This window comes from Epinephelus fuscoguttatus, linkage group LG4 (assembly GCF_011397635.1).
Source record: "Epinephelus fuscoguttatus linkage group LG4, E.fuscoguttatus.final_Chr_v1".
Lineage (NCBI taxonomy): Eukaryota > Metazoa > Chordata > Actinopteri > Perciformes > Serranidae > Epinephelus > Epinephelus fuscoguttatus.
In genome coordinates, this window is record NC_064755.1 from 28,378,757 (window position 1) to 28,399,349 (window position 20,593).

The window sequence follows — 20,593 nt, forward strand, 5'->3', positions numbered from 1 at the left end:
GAGATAAAAACCTGGTAAAACCGGGGAAAAAAATGGCTGAGGGAGAGGGAAAATTATTCAGTCTTATTAATATCTTCAGGAATATTCAGAGGCCATTGACAGCGAGGGCAGCACTTCAACACGTGAGTATTTTCACGACCTTGAGCTGCCCTTTGCCCCACTCTTTGTTTTTTTTGCTGCCGAGTGGAGTGTGCAAAAGTGGGAGGAGAGGTGCAGTTTCATGCAGATGAGGCAGCACAAGGTGAGGTGTTGCTATTTTGGTGAAAAGCGGCTCTTTGTCGTTGTGCTGAAAATAGACGTCTGCAGAAAAAAAAGGTCTGTTGGCCCGAGGAGGGTGCAGACGGAAGGAGGGAGTGGAGACAGACCAACCTTGGTACACTGACATGCGTTTGATCTAAGCTGGATGTACTGCTGCGAAATAGGACATATGTTTCGCTTTACTGTTAAATTGTACTGATTTACTTTAGCTAACAATGATATTATCAGTCATGTGACACAGCACTTTAAAGGGACAGTTCACTCAAAATCGAAGCTATATGCTTTTCCTCTTACCTGTAGTGCTATTTATCAGTCGAGATTGTTTTGGTGTTTTGGTGTGAGTTGCCAAGTGTCATGACAGACAAGAGATGTCTGCCTTCTCTTGAATAAAATGGAATGTTTTTTTGTTAGGTTTTTTTGGGGGCGCTTTGAGCACCACAAGCACAGTGCTGTCCAGTTTGATTATATTCAAGAGAAGGCAGACATCTCTACGGCCGATATCTCCAACATTCTGCAAGTCACACCAAACTATCTAGATTGATAATCGACACTACAGGTAAGAGGGAAAATATAAATTTTTGGATTTGGAGTGAACTGTCTCTTTAAACTGGAAGCGCTCTAATACGGCTCCTTGCTGTGTGTGAAAATGCAGCATGATCCAGCAGCATCAATTCAGACTGCTTTTCTTTACAGTGCCCCATGTTGCCTGAAGTTGTGAGTCATTTTTCAGCACAGTTGACACTAATCACCAGATACAAATGGACTGGCTGTATTGGCTTTCAGTGTGGAGGAAATCCACATTGATGTCTGAAAACAAGACCTATCACAGCAATCAATTCCCACTACACCTGTGCACTTTTGATATTAGCTGTACATACCAGATCGAACATTTTACATCCTTCATTCTGATGTTTTAGCTTGTTTGTGGTGGGCTATAGATATAGTCTTCATCTTTATCATAATGAAATCTGTTGCAAGCAGCTATGGAAACTATTCTGCAGAGATATAGTGATTTCAAAGATTGTCACAGTGCACAGTCGTGATCCTAAAATAGAAGTTGGGGCGGTTTTGTCTCAATCTCAGCCTGGATCAGGGAAGATGCTGATTAAAATAAATAAAAGAGAAAAAAAATGGTCACAGCTAATGATTTTGCATTAAAACTAAATTCCCTCTGTCCAAGGCTTATTAATGCACTAACACACACTAAAACACATTATTGTCAGGAGACCCTAATTTAACTTCAGTTACTTAATGAAGCTGTTAAGTCTTGATGTTTTTGTAATCTAAATGAAGTGCTAAGCAAAAAAAGAAGCCAATGAACCAATGCAGCTCCTTCTTTGTCCCCTATTTTTTATTTCCACATGTATTTGTGGTAATAAAAATGTAAGTCATTGATTTTGTTGGAATAATTTAGATTTCTCGCACTTGATTTCAGCACAGCAGTATCAAGACGTTCTGACAGTAGTGAGACCGAGCTGTTGAAGTCGACACATTTGACTGGAGAAATGAGCCGAGCTGTCACACATAACGTGCTGTGCTGTGAAATGATACGTCTCTCTATAGCTATAGGGTGTGAACTATGTCCATGTCATGCCATCAGAGTGCATGTGTTATGAGATTTAGTCTTGGGCAGATGGATGCTTTACTCACTAAATCTACTTTCCCCCCTCATAAAGGCAGTATATACCAGGTACTGGTAATGGAAAAACCTCCATTTGCTGTGTGGCGAAAGAGTTACTGCTCATCAGTTCTTCTTTTTTGTGGCCAGGAAAGGTTATCTGATAAGGTTTTAAAACACTGAGCTTCTAGAAAACAAATTCTTGGTGCAGTCTTGATTGTTTGTCTTGCCTCACAGTGTGGGTTTAGCAAACCTTATTTTGTTTGTGCACGTCAGTGGGATGTGTAAAGATTCAGGAAGGAAGGAAACACGATTGGCCGTCTTTCAACATCGGTGCTTGGATCTGTTAAATTGCATCAAGGTGTTGCTCTCAAGCTGGCGCCCACATTTGAATAACTTGGATTTAGCTCAAATCTAATTTCAATGTTGGCAATTAGATTTAGGGAAATATTGACTTGAGCAACAACAAAAGACTTAATGCAGATAGAATACTTTGTGTGGTGTGCTACCAGCTCAATAACCGTCTCATTGATCATGCTGTGTCTGTGTGCAGCAGAGGATGCAAAGGATCAGTACGTGGAGGAGTCAGAGGTGACTACGTGTGAAACCAGGGCAGACGAGTCATTTCTGCTACAGAAACCTGTCACCCGCGCTAAACTAGAGGCCCGCACAGACTCACTTCAGGTACATCGCTCTCATTAATCTTCAGTTATTGCCATTAATGTTCACAGTGTTACACTGTAGTTGTCACACTGACCCACTGAGAAGCTTCAAATATAACTAGCATCCCTGCCTCTGAAATTCACATATAAAAAACATTGTCATTACAGGGAAAGACTCCAGCTGATTCCTCTGGGCTGTTTTTCCGAGATGGGAAAAAGCGTATTGACTACATTCTGGTTTACAAGAAGTCCAGTCCACAGGTGGAAAAGAGGTGCACGTTTGAGAAGAATTTACGGGCTGAGGGACTAATGCTGGAGAAAGAGGTAAAATGATTCATTTTAGAAGACTTTAATTGTCTTTGATTTCTCAACTCAGCTCTTAAACTACTGTTTCTCTTTAACCCAAAAGCCCTCCTTGACGAACAACGACATTATGTTTGTGAAGGTCCACGCTCCTTGGGATACACTTTGCAAATATGCCGAGCAGATGAACATCCGAATGCCTTTCAGGTAACTGTAGTTAGAAACAAAAAAACTGAGCCTTTAAAGGGGACCTATTGTGCTTTTTCGCTGTTTTCTGTCTTATACATAGTGTCACAGTGAAGGATGTTCATATTAAACATGGACAAAGTTTCAAACAATGAGGTAAACATATGAAGAAGTTGTGAGCAAACACCTCAGGTTTCCCACCGTTCTGAACAACCTGTTTCCAACAGTTTTTTCCACTCTGGCTACAGTACGATGTTATACTGTGCCAGATTTCTCTATATGATCATTTGCTCCAGGCATTCTACTGTTAGTGTGACATTACATAATCTACACTGCTGATTTATGCTACATACTAACATTAGGGAAACATGTAATCTTCAGGGTTTCTCACAGATACATTTATTCTATTTGCCACAGTAACAGCATCTCCCACCATGTGTTGATATTTTTTATTTTTGGAGCTGAACTGTTCATCAGGAGCACTGTTGAAATATTTACCCCTGTCAGTTATTCACTGCACACACTGTCAGAGCACAGAGCATACTGTAGGCACAGACAGAGCAGCAGAACACCAGGTACAGTGAAAGTAAAACTGTGCTGTTCATTGTGCTGCGGCTAAAGGTTTGCCTTCAGTCATTTCTGCAGCAGCTGCTCCTCTTAGGGGCCATACACATGCTGTGTCTTTAACCACCAGGAAAATGCAAGGTTGGGCGCTGGGCAGTACTTTTGTGCCAGCTTTCAAGAGCATCGCAGCAGGTTGCGTCTGAGATTGTTAAGCAACCTTAAAGGTATAGTGCACCCAAAAATGAAAATTGAGCCATTATCTACTCACCCATATGCCGAGGGAGGCCTTGGTGAAGTTTTAGAGTTCTCACATCCCTTGCAGAGATTGGCAGGGCAGCGGCTAGCACACCTAATGGCTGATGGCGCCCCAGACTAACGTCCAAGAACACAAAATTGAACACGCATCATATAGCCTATTTATTTCAAATCCTGAGTGCAGAGCTGATCTTCTTCCAGGCGCTGTTTATAAGTGTGTAGGCCTATCGTCCGTGGGACAGGTGTAAAGCCCCGGCAGCCCTGCACCCACATGATCAACTTTTCCATATTTATCACAAACTGATATTTAAAAAGAAGCGAAAGGAATCTGTTGGCTGTGATCGGTTGGTCCCCGTCCCATGACGTGCGATGTGCGCTGCTGTATTCCAAAAGTTGAATTCTGTTTACCTCAGGGTACAGCCATCGCGCCATGAAAAATAGGAGCTAGGGAGTGCATGCACGCCGCGTCGGCATCGTTCTGGCGTTTGAGTGTGCCTGCTGCATGTCTACATTGAAAACAATGAATTTGAGGGCAAAACACGGCATGCATACAGCCCATTATCTGTCACTCTGCTCTGATCAGCTCTGGTTGGATAAACTGATCGATTATCTACCCCATGACTCATAAAGAGGTCCACCTGTGCTGCATTCAGGGGCCTGCAATAACACCCCCAACTTGAAACCCCATTTCAGATATATTCTTGCTGCAACATGTCCATTTTAGTTAACAACCTTTTATTGGTGAGTTTTGATGGTAGAAACACAGTCATGTCTTTCCCCAGCTGCAAGTACACTACTACATGAAGCTACATGCGAATGTCAGGGAAACATGTAATCTTAGTTGCTCACCTATTTCAAATCATATTCCTGCTGGATATATATACATATGTAAAAAGTGCAGCTATTCCCTGTTGTAATTACTCCCCGACTGCAGTGAACACTGACCAATAAGAGCAGACTGGGCCTTCTCGAAGGGAGCTTAAAGAGACAGGCGCTAACACGGAGCATCTCAGACAGAGGGTGAATACAGGTGTTTCAGCACAGTATGAGAAAAAGAAAGTGTTTTATTGAACATTAAAGCATGTGATTTAGTAGATCCCCCAAATACAAGTATGAACCTACAAATGAGCATAATGGGTCATCTTTAGAGTCATTTTTTTTCAGTGGCTGACAACTTCATCCAGTATCTAACTTGTCTTTCTTTTGTTCTTTAAGGAAAAAATGCTACTTTACGGACTTGAAGAGCAAAACCTTGGGCAGGTAAGTAGATCTAAGGTATAGGATTATTTTTCTCTGTTGCTCTCTGGGGCCAGGAAGCTGGACGCTTCACTGCCTCTAATGAAATTCTTGAGTGCCACAGCTGCGAGGCTTTAGCCGTAATGTGAGCTTTGGATGGTATTTTCAGACTAAAGTTATCAGTCCTTTGAGCGAGGAATGTTTGAGTCGGACCAACCACTGAGTGAGTATTAATTAATCCAGGATTAATCACCCCTTTATGCATAAAGTCTGGGATTAGATTTTTAAATTGGAAACCCCCCCCCCCCCCCCCCCGTGTGCAGCACTGATAAGTAGCTAAAATGGTTTGAAAATCATTTAAAGATCAGTGATTAAGTGCAGCTGACCGTTGCGCTATTGTTTGTTTTAAATTAATGTGATTAGTTAAAGTGAAAAGCATCCTGCATGTTAGGCACATTGTAAGAGTATAACACTCTTAACGTTAGCAGTGCTTTTCTGTAAAATACTTGTAATCTCAGTCAAATAAATGGAGCTGCACAGGCTGATTAGCATACTATTTTTAGAGAGATGCACTAGCACTTTGATGTGATGTTCAAGTGTGTCCAGGCTCTACACAGGACTCCAAATTTCCATCTCACTGGAGATGCAGACAGAAACAGTCCAACATCAAATCACTGAAATAAGCTTAAAGCAGCATCTTTTGTTTTGAAGACCTTGGTTAACACGCTGCATTTGTATTTTAATTATGTAAAGTCTACAAACCCTTTGCAAAACATTTTCTCAGTTAAGAGCTCACTGTGACTGATGTGGATCCTACATGAACTCGACATTCTATGTCAAACTGAGACTAGGTTATGGATATTATTTGGATTTGTGCTCTTATCACTGGTTTGAATTGGGAGGGATTTAGCTGGGAAAAGATGATGTCACATACTTCAATGCACCACTCAGGATTTGGCAACATTGGAATTAAGATGTGGTGACATTTGTAAGGTTGTTTCTTTATGTCACTGTCAATCATACCTGGTCAAATAACACCCCCACAGTCCTGATAAATCAGATTAGCTGAGTTTCTGACTGTTAAACTCTTGATTAAAAAAATGTGTTGCTTGTTTAGTCATAAATTTTTAATTTTATAGAGAAATACACAAGGTTTGAGAGCACACTTCCAGGGGCAAATTAAAAAAAATACCTGTTTTTCTTCTTACCTGTAATGCTGTTTATCAGTCTAGATTATTTTTATGTGAGTTGCAGAGTGTTGGAGATATTGGCCGTAGAGATGTCTGCCTTCTCTCCAATATAATGGAACCAGATGGCACTCAGCTTGTGGTGCTCAAAGCACCAAAAACCAAATTTTAAAAATTCAACAGCAATGTCTGTCTCTTTCCATAAATCATGACCCGATTACTCAAGATAATCCACAGACCTTGTTGTGAGCAGTTTCATGTAGGAACTGTCTTCCTTCTACCAAACTACCCCTGCCAACTGTATCACTGCGCAGAAGGAAGCTTGCACCACTGAGCTAGCTAATGTTACAGCTCAGCTAAAGAGGACGCCATTATGTTTGCAACTGCTCACAACAAGGTCTGTGGATTATCTTGAGTAATTAGGCCATGATTTCTGGAAAAAGACATTGCTGTTGAGTTTTTCAAATTTTGTTTTGGCACTTTGATCACCACAAGCCGAGTGCCATCTAGTTCCATTATATTTGAGAGAAGGCAGACATCTCTACGGCCAATATCTCCAACACTTGGCAGCTCACACCAAAACAATTCAGATTGATAAATAGCACTACAGGTAAGAGGAGAAATGTGTATTATTGATTTGGGGCTGAACTCTCCATTTAAACCTGAGGTTGATAAATTTCTTGGCAGTATTTTTCACTCCAGTGATGAGAAATAACTGGAACAATGTTTGCACCACAGCAGTGATGGCAGATGTTTATGAATAAGCTTTGAATGAGCCCTTGTAACAGGCAACAGTTAGTGACGTGTGATGTTCATGCTCATGAAGTACATGTGGGTTTTTCTTATCCATTGAACTGCAAACATGGTGTGACTGATGTTGCTTTTGAACAGAGCTTATAAATGTCCCTGTTTTGGTATGATACATCACCATGCAGATTGAAATACTTTATCAATAAACTATCACAAACACATCATGTACGCACATAATAAAGTCAGTGACGTCTCAAAGTTGAAGGAGTACACAATATGGGTAATATTGATACTGATAATATTGCTATTTCACCTTTACAAACTGTATCATTTGAACATTTTAATGTTCAACTTGGAGGACACACACACCCACACATACAAAGCAGACGTAGATCACACAGACAAGAATCACCCGCCCACCTGTCCAACTGCGAACAAAGAGTGATCTTAGTCACTGTGAACAATGAGGACCATTATGATTTCCTCCGAGCTCCTGCAGTCTTTCACTAAAAAAAAAAAAATCTACCCGAGTAGTAAATAAGCTTTATGTGTTTACTAATGGTCTGTCACTAACTCACGTCCCTGTAAAGCGTAACGAATGAGCCATGTGCAGGTGGTGACAGCTTCCTGGGTTGATATCATTACTTTCTGTACAGTACCTGTCCCCTCCACCACTACAGTCATAAAATGCTCTCTGGCTACCGTGTGTTTTTGCCCAGAATTTCCATTTATATTCATTTACTCCATCTCAGAGCAGAGCAAGACAAATTAGAGAAAGACCTCTTCAGCAAATCTGGAGAAGCAGCAGGCAAATATTATTGTTTAGCCACGCTGGCAGAGCTGACTCTAGGATGTTAATGTCGTCTGCCTGTTGGTTCAGACTGAAGCATCTCGACACTATTTGATGGATTTGCTATGAAATTTTGTAAACACATTAATGTGGCCCAGAGGATGAATCCTAATGACTTTGGTGGTCCCCAGACTTTTCATCTAGTGCCACCAAGAGGTCGTAGTTTTTAACTGAAATGTCTCGACAGTTACTGAATGGATTGCCATGAAATATTTTTGCATTACTGTTGCTGGCAGAATGAATTGTACTAAATTTGGTTATCTCTTGTTCATCATCAGGTCAAAAGTTTTTAATTTTTAGTATACTTCATGACCAAACACCTGCAAATTAATCATATCCCCATTAGCCTCAACTATACTTTGTGTTATATAATCACCTAATTTTAGGCTCAATCCCAGTACACGCCTTGCCTTTACCACTTAGCCCTTACCTCTCTGTTTTGCATGTTCATATCTAGGGTTATGGTGTCTTGATTGATAAAGACTTAAAATGACCATAACCATCATATCACCTTCATTTAATATTTCAGTATATTATTGTCCAGTTTCCTTATATCAGCCATAACGAAAAAAAACTGCTAGTAGTATGCTATTGTCTCAGTAGCTAGCTATCTAACATTACATTGTTATTGCTGATTTGTGCATGACATTTGGTGGTATATGACACCTGAAATTTAAGTTAAGTCCAGCACCAGTGTTACTGCACTTGTTACTGCTTCTCTAACATCGGTGCAGACTGACACATAGGAGTGTGGGTTACAGCATGACCTGTAACTCTGTTCTGATGGGCAAAGGGACACTTGAAAACAAGGGGTAGGCCTAGAGGTAAAAATAAGAAATGGTATTGGGACTTAGCATGCTAGCAGGCTAAATTATATTGGTGAATATAATAAACATTTTACCTATAAACCTTAGCATGTAAACACTGACACTGTAGGCATGTTAGTATGTTGATGTTAGCATGTAGCTCAAAGCATCGCTGTACCGAAGGGGAAGCCTCAAAGAGCTGCTAGCATGGCTGTGGACTCTTATTCTTTTCTCTTTTTACTGAGTTAAAATAACTTTTATGGCTGGTTTTGCGGGATAAGGGTGATAGGGGACAGAAGAAGATGTAGGTGAGCAGGTGGGTGGGGAAAGTCCAGGCTCCAGGAATGCTGCTCAGCTTTGCAGCCAGTTTTTCCCAGTGGCCACTTGCGGTATTGCATCAAAAAATTCCCCTGCAGCCCAAAAAGCATTTTCCACATAGACCATCATTGTAAAAGAGATGTCTGTAAAACTGTTGACAGGACATCTCGAACTGCAAATAAGGTCAATTATGAGTCATTCTATAATACAGTTTTGATCTATGCAGGTGTGTGATGCATCACAATGTAAAGTTTATGAGCCAAGTGGGAACTCATGGGTGGAGACAGCGGGAGAAACACTACTGCGCATATTTAGTGGGCCGCAGTAAATCCTGAAGCTAGAAAATTTCCTTTGTCATATGTGCCAGGCTGGTGTCTAGATAGTATTATAAATTTAGGGAAATGTCAGGTAACTACAAGGATGACAAGAGAAGTGGGAAGAGGTGTGTTGATGCATAATGGAGGCAGGTAATGGGGAAAGGCTGAGGAAAGCCTGGGGCTGAAAGGCATCAGTTTCCGTCTGCTACTGTGGATCATCAAAATTCTTACATACTAATTTGCCTGTGCTGGCGACTTCATGTGCTAATTTTGTGATTTTGGGGTCAGCACCCATTATACTGTAAATACAGCTGAGTTGAGAACGCCAGGTCTTTTTGAAAGAAGGGAACATCTGAGGGCATCTGGTGAATGGAGGGATAATGACAAAGGGGCCTGGGGAATTAGCAATGTGGCTGGAGTGAAGGGACAGAGAGACAGACTGTGACATTAACATTAAAAGGAGATAGGTTTTAGGAAATCAATAGATGCCTTCAAACTTTCACTGGCCCTTAAATCATGATTGTAACACAAAAAATAGAATTATTCTTTGAGTTAGATTTCACAAGCTGTTATCTTGGATCACTGACTCCCCGGCTCATGAGTCACGAGCAACGTGAACATAAAAAGCGATAGTCTGCAGCGTGATGCCTGCAATGTGTGCGTGTACGTGTGCATGTGTGTGTAAACTTGTTTTTCAGTGGGTGTGAGGTGGGGGGAGCTTGTCAGGGTTTGTGTCAGGGGAAAAATGTTAGAAGCCAGTGCTCCACATCAGGAAAACAATCTTCATGTTAATCTGTGGCGTTAATCCTGCTTTCTCCGTGCGTCCGTGCAGCAGGTTTCATCTGAGATGTCGTCAGATGAAAAGCTGGCTTCCCAGAAATCCCATGAAGCTGGACAAAGAGGCCTTGCCTGACCTGGAGGAAACCGACTGCTACACGGCCCCCTTCAGCAGAGCACGCATGCATCAGTAAGGAGGACACGCACACAGTCATTCATACCACCTCAGAAACTCACGCATATTATCAGAGCGTCACATAATGGCAGTGTCTGTGCCAGCAGTGTCGGATGATATTTATCCCTAAACTCCCTCTCGTACATCAGATCATGTCTGAGTTCTGGGTGAGGAATTTAGACACCAGCAGTCTTTTATATTTTATAGCTTGTGCCAGAACGATAAAGACAAGCTGATCATAAATAAGATATCGAAATACAGCAGCAGATGTGCATAAAATGATTAGATTTCTCCCCCATTTCCTCCTATTTTTTTCCATTTTTATTTTGATGAAACTTTGATGAAAGGCAGTTAATCACTTCCACTTTTCCATCACTTGCCAGCCTTGATGTGTGTGTGTGTTTTTTTAAATAACAATTTGTGAATGAGCACAAACTTTTCAGCACAAAGTTTTTAATGAGCTTTGCATCGTTACTGGCTCAGCTCTAATTGGAGGCTGTAACTGGATGATATTGATGTGTCGTTACATGATGAATAACTGAAACCGTGCACTGTTATTTTCCTCCCAGCTTCACTATCAACAATAGAGAGACCTTCTTCTCCAATTCCACCAGAAGCAGAATAGTTCATCATGTGCTGCAGCGCACCAAGTATGAGGATGGAAAATCAAAGATGGGTAAGGGACCGTGCTCGCTGCTTACTCCTCTCGCTTCTTACATAATAAACAATATTTCTACCAGTGTCACATTAATGTCGGGGGATTCCCGTGCTCATTATCTGGATATATGATAATGTACAAGTATCCATCATGGTGACCTATTTAGGACAATGTATTCCCTGAGAAGGGAGCAGAGTCTACATTTCTGCATTTTGTTTCTGTTGCTTTTACAACTTCATAGAGTGCTGCAGGAATAAGTCCTTAAACCCCAGAAATGAGTTGGCATTTACACACTTCCGGCTTCTTTGTCTTGAAGTCAGTAGTTTGTTTTAATGGGTCTTTGGTTGATGCCTGAAATAAGGTCTGTGGTAAACACAAGCTTAAGAGATTATCCTTTTGTTCTACAACAAAAACGTCTCATTAAATAGGCCTACTTGTAAATTTTGGTCTCTAGAACTAATTTCCCTGTTCATGACAACTGTAGAGGGAAAGGTGCTTTGAGCGACAGGCTCTCCGCCGATAGAGTTTTCGGCTTCTCAGTATGATCCACCCCTCGCTCCTTCACTGAGCTAGCCTCTTGCCCAAATATGTCACCTCTGGCTCCATAAAACCAAGAGGGCGACGGCCGAGGTGCCGACCTCGAGGCTTCGAAACAAGTCAACAAACCAATATTTTTACAATCTACGCTTAAAACAGGCAGTTGCTAACAAGTAGCTAAATGAGACTACAGAACCGCAGCAGGGCGGGTAAGGTTTTTCAGCCTTGTTTTGGTGGTGATGTTGAAGTCACGTGACCCCGGTGTAGTTAGTTTATAGCCTAACGTGTCAATGAAGATTCTCAGTCATCCAGGCCATGGTAATCATAAGTGCTATATCGTCCAGAACTGAAGAAGCTTCCTGGATGAGAGGCGAAACGTCTTCAAGAAACGCAAGCAAGTCCAGTTGCCTACGATATAGCAGCTATGGTTCATAGCCTAACGTTATCTTTTTATATCTGGTGATTGCACTGATGCTTCAAAAATCCTAAACATGCATTCGTAAGATGATCTTGCTGAACAAAATGTGTAAGTCTCATAAACTTCTGTTTGCCACAGAGTTTATTTTCTGCAATAATCCACAATCCACAGGAAGATCCTATCAGCTTTTTATCGAGGGAACCAGGATGATGTTAACTTCTGGGTTGGACTACAAATAAACGTCATCCCTGCAGCACTCCATTCACCAGAAACATTAGTATTAGAGCCCAAAATAATTAATGCCAATTAGTGGCAGATAAACAAACGACACAATAATTCTGTATTTATTTCTGTCTCTGTGTTTCCTGCCGTTTGGTTTATGTCTCTATGAAAACCATGAGGGGCACCAGTGAAAGAGACTGTCTAGATTTAGCTGTTAATTTGGCTTCATGGAGCGACAGTAAGGTAGTGGGGGGAATTATGCCTTTGTTTGTTGTTTTTGCTGTGGGATGATTAAAATGTGGGCTGCTGCTTAGCTGTCGGTGTCATCCAACTTGTGGCTGATCCCTCCTCTCCTTCTGGCTGTTGTGTTCTTTGGTATCGGCAGTTACCAAACTGCCCGTCCACTCCCACATCTACTATCTTGTCTGACTGCTGCCGACATGTTTTGCTGATTAAAGTTTGGCCTTGAAGGGCTGGAACGGATTTCACATTAATATTTTAATACTGTTGACCACTCTACTTTCCAACAAATAAGATCAGCTCTGCCACAAGAGTGGAAAATCCTTTTCAAATCCACCCCTCCCTGCTCCTGCTCCCACTATCTACAGTCTCAGTCGGGGGATGACAATGCAAATGAAAGCGCTATTGTCCTGTGAAACATAGCATTTCATTCATTACTGCTTCATACACAGTGCAGGACCTGCAGCTGATTCAGTCACTTTATTGTGATTGAGTGATTTTACACAGAGTCATTTGTGGTCCAGAAAAACGAAAAGGGTCATTTTCAAGTGTTCGCAGCTATCTGAAATACTAACATGAGTGTTTTAGGCCTCTAATGTGCTTGTTTAATGCAGCTTGTCAGTTACGTAATGCAGTAAACTGTGTAAGAGTGGGTTTAAATGAAGTTCTCATTGGACCCCTCTCTGAATCGTGACTGGTGCTGAATTTTTAATGTTGTCCTTATGCTTCTCTGGCTGGTACATCTGCATCCTTTGACATGACATTGTTTATTCTACTGCAGGCATCAACCGGTTATTGGGCAATAACACATATGAGGCTGCATTCCCTCCTCATGAGGTGAGAGGATTTTTATTTGTACGAGATTCACAAATTGTAAAAGTCCTCCTGTAATGTGACTTTCTTTACTCTTTGTCTCTTCAGGGCGGCTACAAGAGCAGACACCCGATTAAGACTCACGGTGCTCAGAACCACAGGCATCTTCTGTATGAGCGCTGGGCCCGCTGGGGAATCTGGTACAAATACCAACCTCTGGATCTCATCAGGTATTCAACACTGCATCAGGAGCTGTTTTTAGAGGTTTACATGAGCTCTGGTGTCCTGGTTATGAGCTTTGTTATGTCTTTGATCATACCCAGGATGTGTTGTTTAAACAGAACATAATGTAAAACAGTTATTTCCCTCCCTGGTTATAAAGATATCCAGGTTTCTGATCACAGTCTGTTCTCTAAAATCTAAATCTCTCTCCCTGACATCCCAGTATGTCTGATATTTATGAATTGATGGAGTAACTCTAACTGTTGAGAAATTGTTGAAGTGTGACTCCGCTTTAGTTTATGGCTGCCTTGGCACTGCTGAGTTTTAGCACTGTATTCTCTGAAGAGTGACAAGGAATAGCTTGACATTTGAGGAAATACACTTATTCACTTTCTTTCCAAGAATTACTGTAGGTGAGAGGATCGATACCACTCTTGTGTGTGTGAAGTACAGAGCTTGAACCAGGAGACGATGAGATAAGTTTTGCATTGAGACCAGAAAGAGGGGAAAATATTAGAGAACTCCCTTAAAAACACAAATTATCTTTTAACTTTGGAGACGACCAGGCCAGCTTTCCCCCCCTTTCCTCTTCCAGTCCATGCCAAGCTAGGCTAATTGCCTCTGAAGATTTTATAAATTTAATAACCATTAGAGATTTTTCAAACTGTTATTACAAAGATAGGTGTACCTATAATATCTCCAGTGGTACTAAGGGAATGCTACAAATCAATAAGCCGATCTGCTTTATGACAGTATTGGATTTTAAGCTGCTATAATGTTTATATTTATAATAATCTTTCCAGTGAGGCTGTGAAAATAATGTGACAGTGGTCACTCATAGTGATAAATCTACAGAGAATTATCACCAGAATCTCCCTTCAACTTTACAGAGCTCTTAAAGTGTTGTCGTTGGCCAATGCAGGTTGGTGTTTTCAGTGTGAAAGCTCTAAAAACTAACTGCACACTACCTGGTCAGCACCAAACAGCAAACAGACACAGTTTAGAGACCAGCTGGTGAACATAGTGGAGCATTTAGTGGCTTCACAGACAGATATTTAACCTCAGGAGTTGGTAGAGACCAAAATCAGATGGAGAGGAAATTTTGAAAATTTGTCTGAAAACAGACCTCACACGGGCGGCTGCAGGGGGGTTGTTGTTTTAATAATCCTGTTTAAAATCAAGCTAAAATAAAAAAAAAAAACTACAAGAGCCAGAGCATTCATTCTTCTTGCAACAAAAAGCTAAGACTTACATCTTTGGCACCATCACATTGTCCGCATACAGTGACGTCATTACATTATGCTACAAGCAATCCAATCCTGTTTAAAATCAATCTAAAATAAAAACTATAATAGCTAGAGCATTCATTTTTCTGCAGCAGAAAGCTAAGACTTATGTCTTTTGTGTGTGTGCAATGTTGTCGTCCAAAAGATGGTGAAAACTTGTGGTTGCGCCTGAGGAGCAGAGAAGCAGGTCAATAGGAAAGACTGTTGTTTTTTTTTGTATGGCACAATTTCAATAGTTTTATCAAATATTATGGGGTTTTTTTGGCTTACATAACCGTTTAGCTTGGGTTGTACAGATTTTAGAGATATGACGCATCTGAAAGTGCTCCAAGAAATGACATCACAGTAAGCAGACATACCAGCATATGCACTGGCGCTCTGTTTCTATGGCAGAGTTCAAAGGGGGAAGGGAAAATGATAATAAAGGCCTTGAAAGTGTTTGGAAATAGACATACTGTATGGGTCTTTTGAAAGTGCTTGAATTTCTACACAGTATATTGTGCAATAATAGAACTTTTTTTTTTTTTTACATCGCCTGCCATCGCTGTAATTACACAACTGAGAAGTGTTCAGACATTCGAGCCTCTCTTTATAATTGTTGTCCGTGAGCTTCTGTAAAGCCCCATACTCCTCATCACAAAAATTATATCTTGGTTACAGACAGCTATGAGCCCTTATTCTAAAACCAGGGACCATAACTGGGATACTGGTGTACATGTAGGGAAGACTTGTGGACGCTCCTTTCTTTCTCAGCCATGTCCTTCCTTGTTGTTAATACAGCATTGCATACACAGATGAAAGTTGCCTGATGCAGCTTATTGTCACTGAGATGCTTTACTGTAGCAGTTGTGAGATTTGTGTTTTGCTCAAGGGCACCCTGACAGCTGTGGTTTAGGAGGCAGATAGAGTTATTGGTTCCCACCACAGCATTATGCCGTGTGACCTTTCAGCCCAGCAGCCTCCCTATCCATGAGGCTACCACAGTACAATAACTACACCCACAGCTCTGCTGCAGGAGAGCATGGCCAGGTTTAATCAACAGGCAGCAGCTTATTGCTGGGTTCTGGCCACACTGTTTCTCTGTTTGTCTCCTAGACGTTACTTTGGTGAGAAAATCGGTCTTTACTTTGCATGGTTGGGCTGGTACACCGGCATGCTGATTCCTGCCGCCCTGGTTGGCGTTTTTGTCTTCCTCTATGGTCTCTTCACCATGGACTCCAGCCAAGTCAGGTCAGTTCACACAACCTGTACACCACTGTATTAATATAAATGTAGAATATGTCATTTAAAATATGATTGATTCTTGATTGCTGCTGTCATTTCCTGATTTATTGTCTCACCAGTAAAGAGATTTGTGAAGCCAACACCACCATCATGTGTCCAATGTGTGAGGAAACCTGTGAGCCGTGGACGCTGAGTGACAGTTGTGTCTACGCCAAGGTCAGTGCAGTTCGTCAACACAGCGTTTCAGTATGTTAGTGTTTCTCATTACAAACATTTTTAGGTTTCAAAAACTGTCATCACCCCTTAACCTAGATAGTTTTCACTCCTATTTTGCAAAGCGCACTATTGAGTCACTATTGAGATACATTATACATCACCTCCCTTTTTGGAATAAAAAGAATGATCAGAAATAACAACTAGAGAGTCATCAAGTTGTCTTTTATAATTTGGGTATGATTCATGATCACAGAGATCATGGAGCTTTAAATGAATCATGAGTCATTTTAAAAATACATTAACATACAGTAAGGGAACAGCTTTTGAAATACATTTTAAAGGTTTGGTGAGACATTTTTTGGAAATACACTTGCTTTCTTTACTTGCAAACAGTTAAGTAAGAAGATACTCTCTCACACTCTCATATCTGTCTGCTAAATATGAAGCTCCAGCCAACAGCTGATTAGCTTAGTGTAGCACAAAGACTGGAAACAAAGATAAACATCTGGCCTCTCTTTGTTCAAGGACAAAACCAAAACTTGTCTTTTTTATACTTAATTTTTAAAGTTTGGTTTTCCAACCTGCACCCTGTTTTCCATTATTTTTGTGTCTCACTGACTAATGAGAACAACAGTTTTCGAAAGTTTTCCAGTATTGAGCGAGATCACTGCAGCTGGCAGCAGCAAAACAGGTTGCAGTGTAACCTTTTGGGGCACGTACGCACAATCAATTTATGCCTATAAAATGAAGCCTACTTTCTTTGCTACACTGACAGGCTCAAATTATAGATCTCTGAAAACTTATGGAAAGGAACCCTACAAAGGTTGACCTTGTTGTTAAAGGGTAACTTTTTGTTTAACCATTAATAACCTGGAAATCCCCATCGGCAAACCCACCAGACTCCTTTTAAATTAACAGTAATCTTATCATCATAAAAGAAACTTTATTTAAAATAGATAGAAACAAAATAAAACTTGCAAGACTCATCTTTGTTAATCAACTCTGGTTTGATTGAAATAAACCCTTAATTCACCCAGTTAGATGTGAAACTGTGCTGTTTCTATTCATGCTAAAATTAACGATAATTTAAATGGACTCTGGTGAGTTTGCCAATTGCAATGCTGGGGCTGTTACTAGTTAAACAAAAAGGATCTTACTCTTCAACAAAAAAATCTGTGTCCGTCTCTTCCATAAATTGTCAGACACATATCAATCTGAGTCAGTCAGTGGCAAAAACGAGCACCTATAGCAGTTTTTGTAATTACATTAAAGCCAATTTCACAGCTGCCGGCTGCAGCAGGCTCATTCAATCCTGGATTATCTTCAAAAATTGTTGATCCCATTAATCACTTAGTCACTAAAATATGGGAAAATAGGGTCCAGGTTGAAAAACACCAGATGTACCCTTTAAATAAACAAGAAATAACACTGAGCTTCAGAGGTGCTGTTAGCCAGATTTATTTCTGGTGGACAGGGCCAGGCTAGCAGTTTGAAAATAAGTCACACTTGTTTGTATGACTGATTTATGCCACCATTTCAGGAGGAACTTTTTCAGAGCAGCTCTTCATGTGCTTGTGTTTCTAGGTGACCCATCTGTTTGATAATGGCGGCACTGTGTTCTTTGCCATCTTCATGGCTATCTGGGGTAAGTGGAGGCTGGTTTTTTTTGTATGTCCCTCTTCCTGGTTTTGTGAACACTTGTTGTGTTACATCAAGATGTGCCTCTCTTGATACAAACCCCTCTGGAATTCAAATCTATTTATACAATAGTGTGTCAGTGCTCATGCTTCCACTCTGCACTCAGCTCCTTTAAACACATTAAGCTCCTCAACCGAGAATCCAATACAGTAAACACTCTGCAGTGCAAACACAGAAAATCTTCACTTTGTAACACATTTGTTGGTGAATAAATCATGGTCAGGTTTCTCAGATTGAGCATCTGCATTTAAACTCCCAGTGCCGTCTTGATGTAATTAGTCGGATAATTAAACATTTCTCCGAGGGGGAGACGGCAGCGTTCGGCCGTCAGGGTTGCAGAATTGCACCATGATAGCTGTATAAGACAGCTATGGTTCCCACCGCTATAATATCTTAATAATGTAGAGTGTGAGCGGCGTCTGGCCTGGATCCATCTATCTGCCAGCGTGGTAAATAATCACCTGTACCCAGAGGGAACTCTTGGCACATTGTGTTCTGTGTTTGGGCTAAATGAAGGCCAAGAAGAGCCGAGGGAGGTCTAGCCCGCCTTCGCTGACTGAGGTTTGCAGCTCTGAATCCTGCATAAGGGCTTTTGGCAGTGTGGACCAAAGTAACAGTACTGCACCACTGAGTGAGTGCACTCCAGGTCTGCTGTGTGTGAGCAAGATAGAGATGAAAAATTGGTTAGCCCAAGGGACCGAATGTAGGCATCTGAGAAGGCTGCTTTTCTCTCTCTTAAAACAAAAGTGGGTCAAGCTATATTAAACTTCAACATCTTTAACAGCAGTTGAAGTGGTTCTGACTGAGGATTCAAATTCTGGTGCATTTTAAGGTCACTATTCCTCTGTGTGACCCAAATTTATCTCCAACACTGGAGTCATGTAGCCTGGAAATCCAGACCCAAATCTAGAAAGATTTAGGGTCTGGCCATGAGTAATGAAAATGGCCCAACTCGAGGGGCGGCACCAAGCATGCATTTGTAAATATCACTGCACGCAATTGGATAACACTACAACCAATCAGAACAATACACGAGGTGACATATACGCTTAGCTACCAGCAGAGCTAACTGGTAGATTAGACTCTTGCCGTATCCGGTCGGCAAAACAGCAAAAACGTCCTTCTTGCAAAGGAAAGACTCGAGCGCTGTCTTTTGTTCCTCTTTTAGAGAAAAAGCCAAGTCTAACTCGTCCATTGTAGCGGCCAAAGCCATTTCAAACAACTGGTGTTCATCTGTAGCCATCTTGCAATGTTTGCTGACTGATTCCGGACTTCGTCGTCGCAGCACTGTCATCATCTGTTTAGCTCGCCTCTGGCCCGCCAATATCAGATACACCGATGTGATTGGTGCGGCTCGGTTTCATAGGCATAGGGGATGAGCATCATTACTGATTGCCAGAGTGACTCGCTGAGCAAATTCAAATTGTGCTCTCGCGAGAACTCTGGATTTCTAGGGTAGGAGTCATGTTGTTTTACTCTAAATGTATTAACAAATAACACATGTAAGGCTGCCACTAACAATTAGAATCGAGTAATTTGATTACTTTTTTCTCAATTGATTGCTTAGTATAAAAACCGCCACGAAATAGTAAAAAAAAAAGTCCAAGATCAATTTTTTTGTCTTATCAAATGTCTAAAACCGTAAAATATTCAGTTGACTATCAAATATGACAAAGAAGTTTGAGTGGCTGGTATTTAACTCCATCAAGTACACCATGCTCGACTTCACCAAACCACAGAATGTATAGGTTGTAGTGGGCCAATCATAGCTTTCATCAAATCAAAGGATGTTTGCAGTGATCAAGCAAAATGTGAGCAAAACTGTGCAAATAGTCTATTTGGGTTATTTCAGCTGATACCTTAGAGATACTGAGTACAGATACCCTGCCCTAGCTGGAACTGAGGAATGGTTCTGACGGTTTGCTTTAAAAAATGACTCAATTATTAAAGGTATACTGTGCAGGGAAAAAATGTGTAGTATCATAGAAAAGTAATCCCTCGCAGTCATCACTTACTACCCACGAAAAGTGTGTGGCAGTGTATTTATCTGCAGAGACTCTGCCTTCTGCCTGTATTTTATGATTTTCTTCTTCTTTTGCTGTGTTCAGGACGTTCCTTGGCAGAGCATGCAGGTGAGGTTGTGACTTAATAAAAAGTTAGTAACCAGTAGGGCTGGGTTGCCTTTAAGACCTGGGTCTCCAGCAGGTGGCCCCAGCACTGCCAAATTATTGTTTTGTAATTAAATTTAAGTTTCACTTCAGGTGTTTGTTTTGTTGGCCTGAAAAATGTTGAAAACCCCTAATTTAAGGTACTGACCAATATAATTCAGTACCAAGTAGTATTTCTCCAGTCAAGCCTTATCTGCATCCTTTTGGACCCAGACTGAGAGAAAGTGACTATTTGTATATTTAGCTCACAGCCAGTCTCCACAAGTGTTCCTCAATTTAATGTGGCATGTGATTTGCCCACTACTGCAGCACCTACAACCCATACAGAGCCTATCAAAGCTGACAGTGGACACACCCTGGACAGGTTACCAGACTATAACAGGGGCTGACACATAGAGACGGACAACCATTCACGCTCACGGGCAATTTAGAGTCATCAATTAATTTAACGTTCATGTCTTTGGACTGTGGGAGGAAGCCGGAGTACCTGGAGAACACCCACGCTGACACAGGGAGAACATACAAACTCTGCACCAGGAACACTCTTGTTCATTGTTTCAGCTCCAGACACGTCAGATGTGTAGAGGAGCTGCGCTGAGGCTGCACAGCACTGATCCAATACTCATGTC

The 20,593-nt window shown here is 41.2% G+C and overlaps 1 protein-coding gene across 2 annotated transcripts in view; it reads left to right on the forward strand.

Annotated features, from left to right (window-relative positions):
• The window catches only part of ano3 (anoctamin 3), a 61,550-nt gene that overhangs the window by 29,182 nt on the left and 11,775 nt on the right, over nucleotides 1-20,593 (forward strand). For both annotated transcript variants that reach the window (XM_049573184.1, XM_049573185.1), the window contains 11 exons: nucleotides 2,430-2,560; nucleotides 2,707-2,862; nucleotides 2,948-3,048; nucleotides 5,062-5,106; nucleotides 10,143-10,277; nucleotides 10,832-10,938; nucleotides 13,119-13,174; nucleotides 13,259-13,380; nucleotides 15,754-15,888; nucleotides 16,002-16,098; nucleotides 17,683-17,743. In XM_049573184.1, the coding sequence (XP_049429141.1) occupies nucleotides 2,430-2,560; nucleotides 2,707-2,862; nucleotides 2,948-3,048; nucleotides 5,062-5,106; nucleotides 10,143-10,277; nucleotides 10,832-10,938; nucleotides 13,119-13,174; nucleotides 13,259-13,380; nucleotides 15,754-15,888; nucleotides 16,002-16,098; nucleotides 17,683-17,743 (1,146 nt within the window). The remainder of the gene's footprint in view (nucleotides 1-2,429; nucleotides 2,561-2,706; nucleotides 2,863-2,947; nucleotides 3,049-5,061; nucleotides 5,107-10,142; nucleotides 10,278-10,831; nucleotides 10,939-13,118; nucleotides 13,175-13,258; nucleotides 13,381-15,753; nucleotides 15,889-16,001; nucleotides 16,099-17,682; nucleotides 17,744-20,593) is intronic.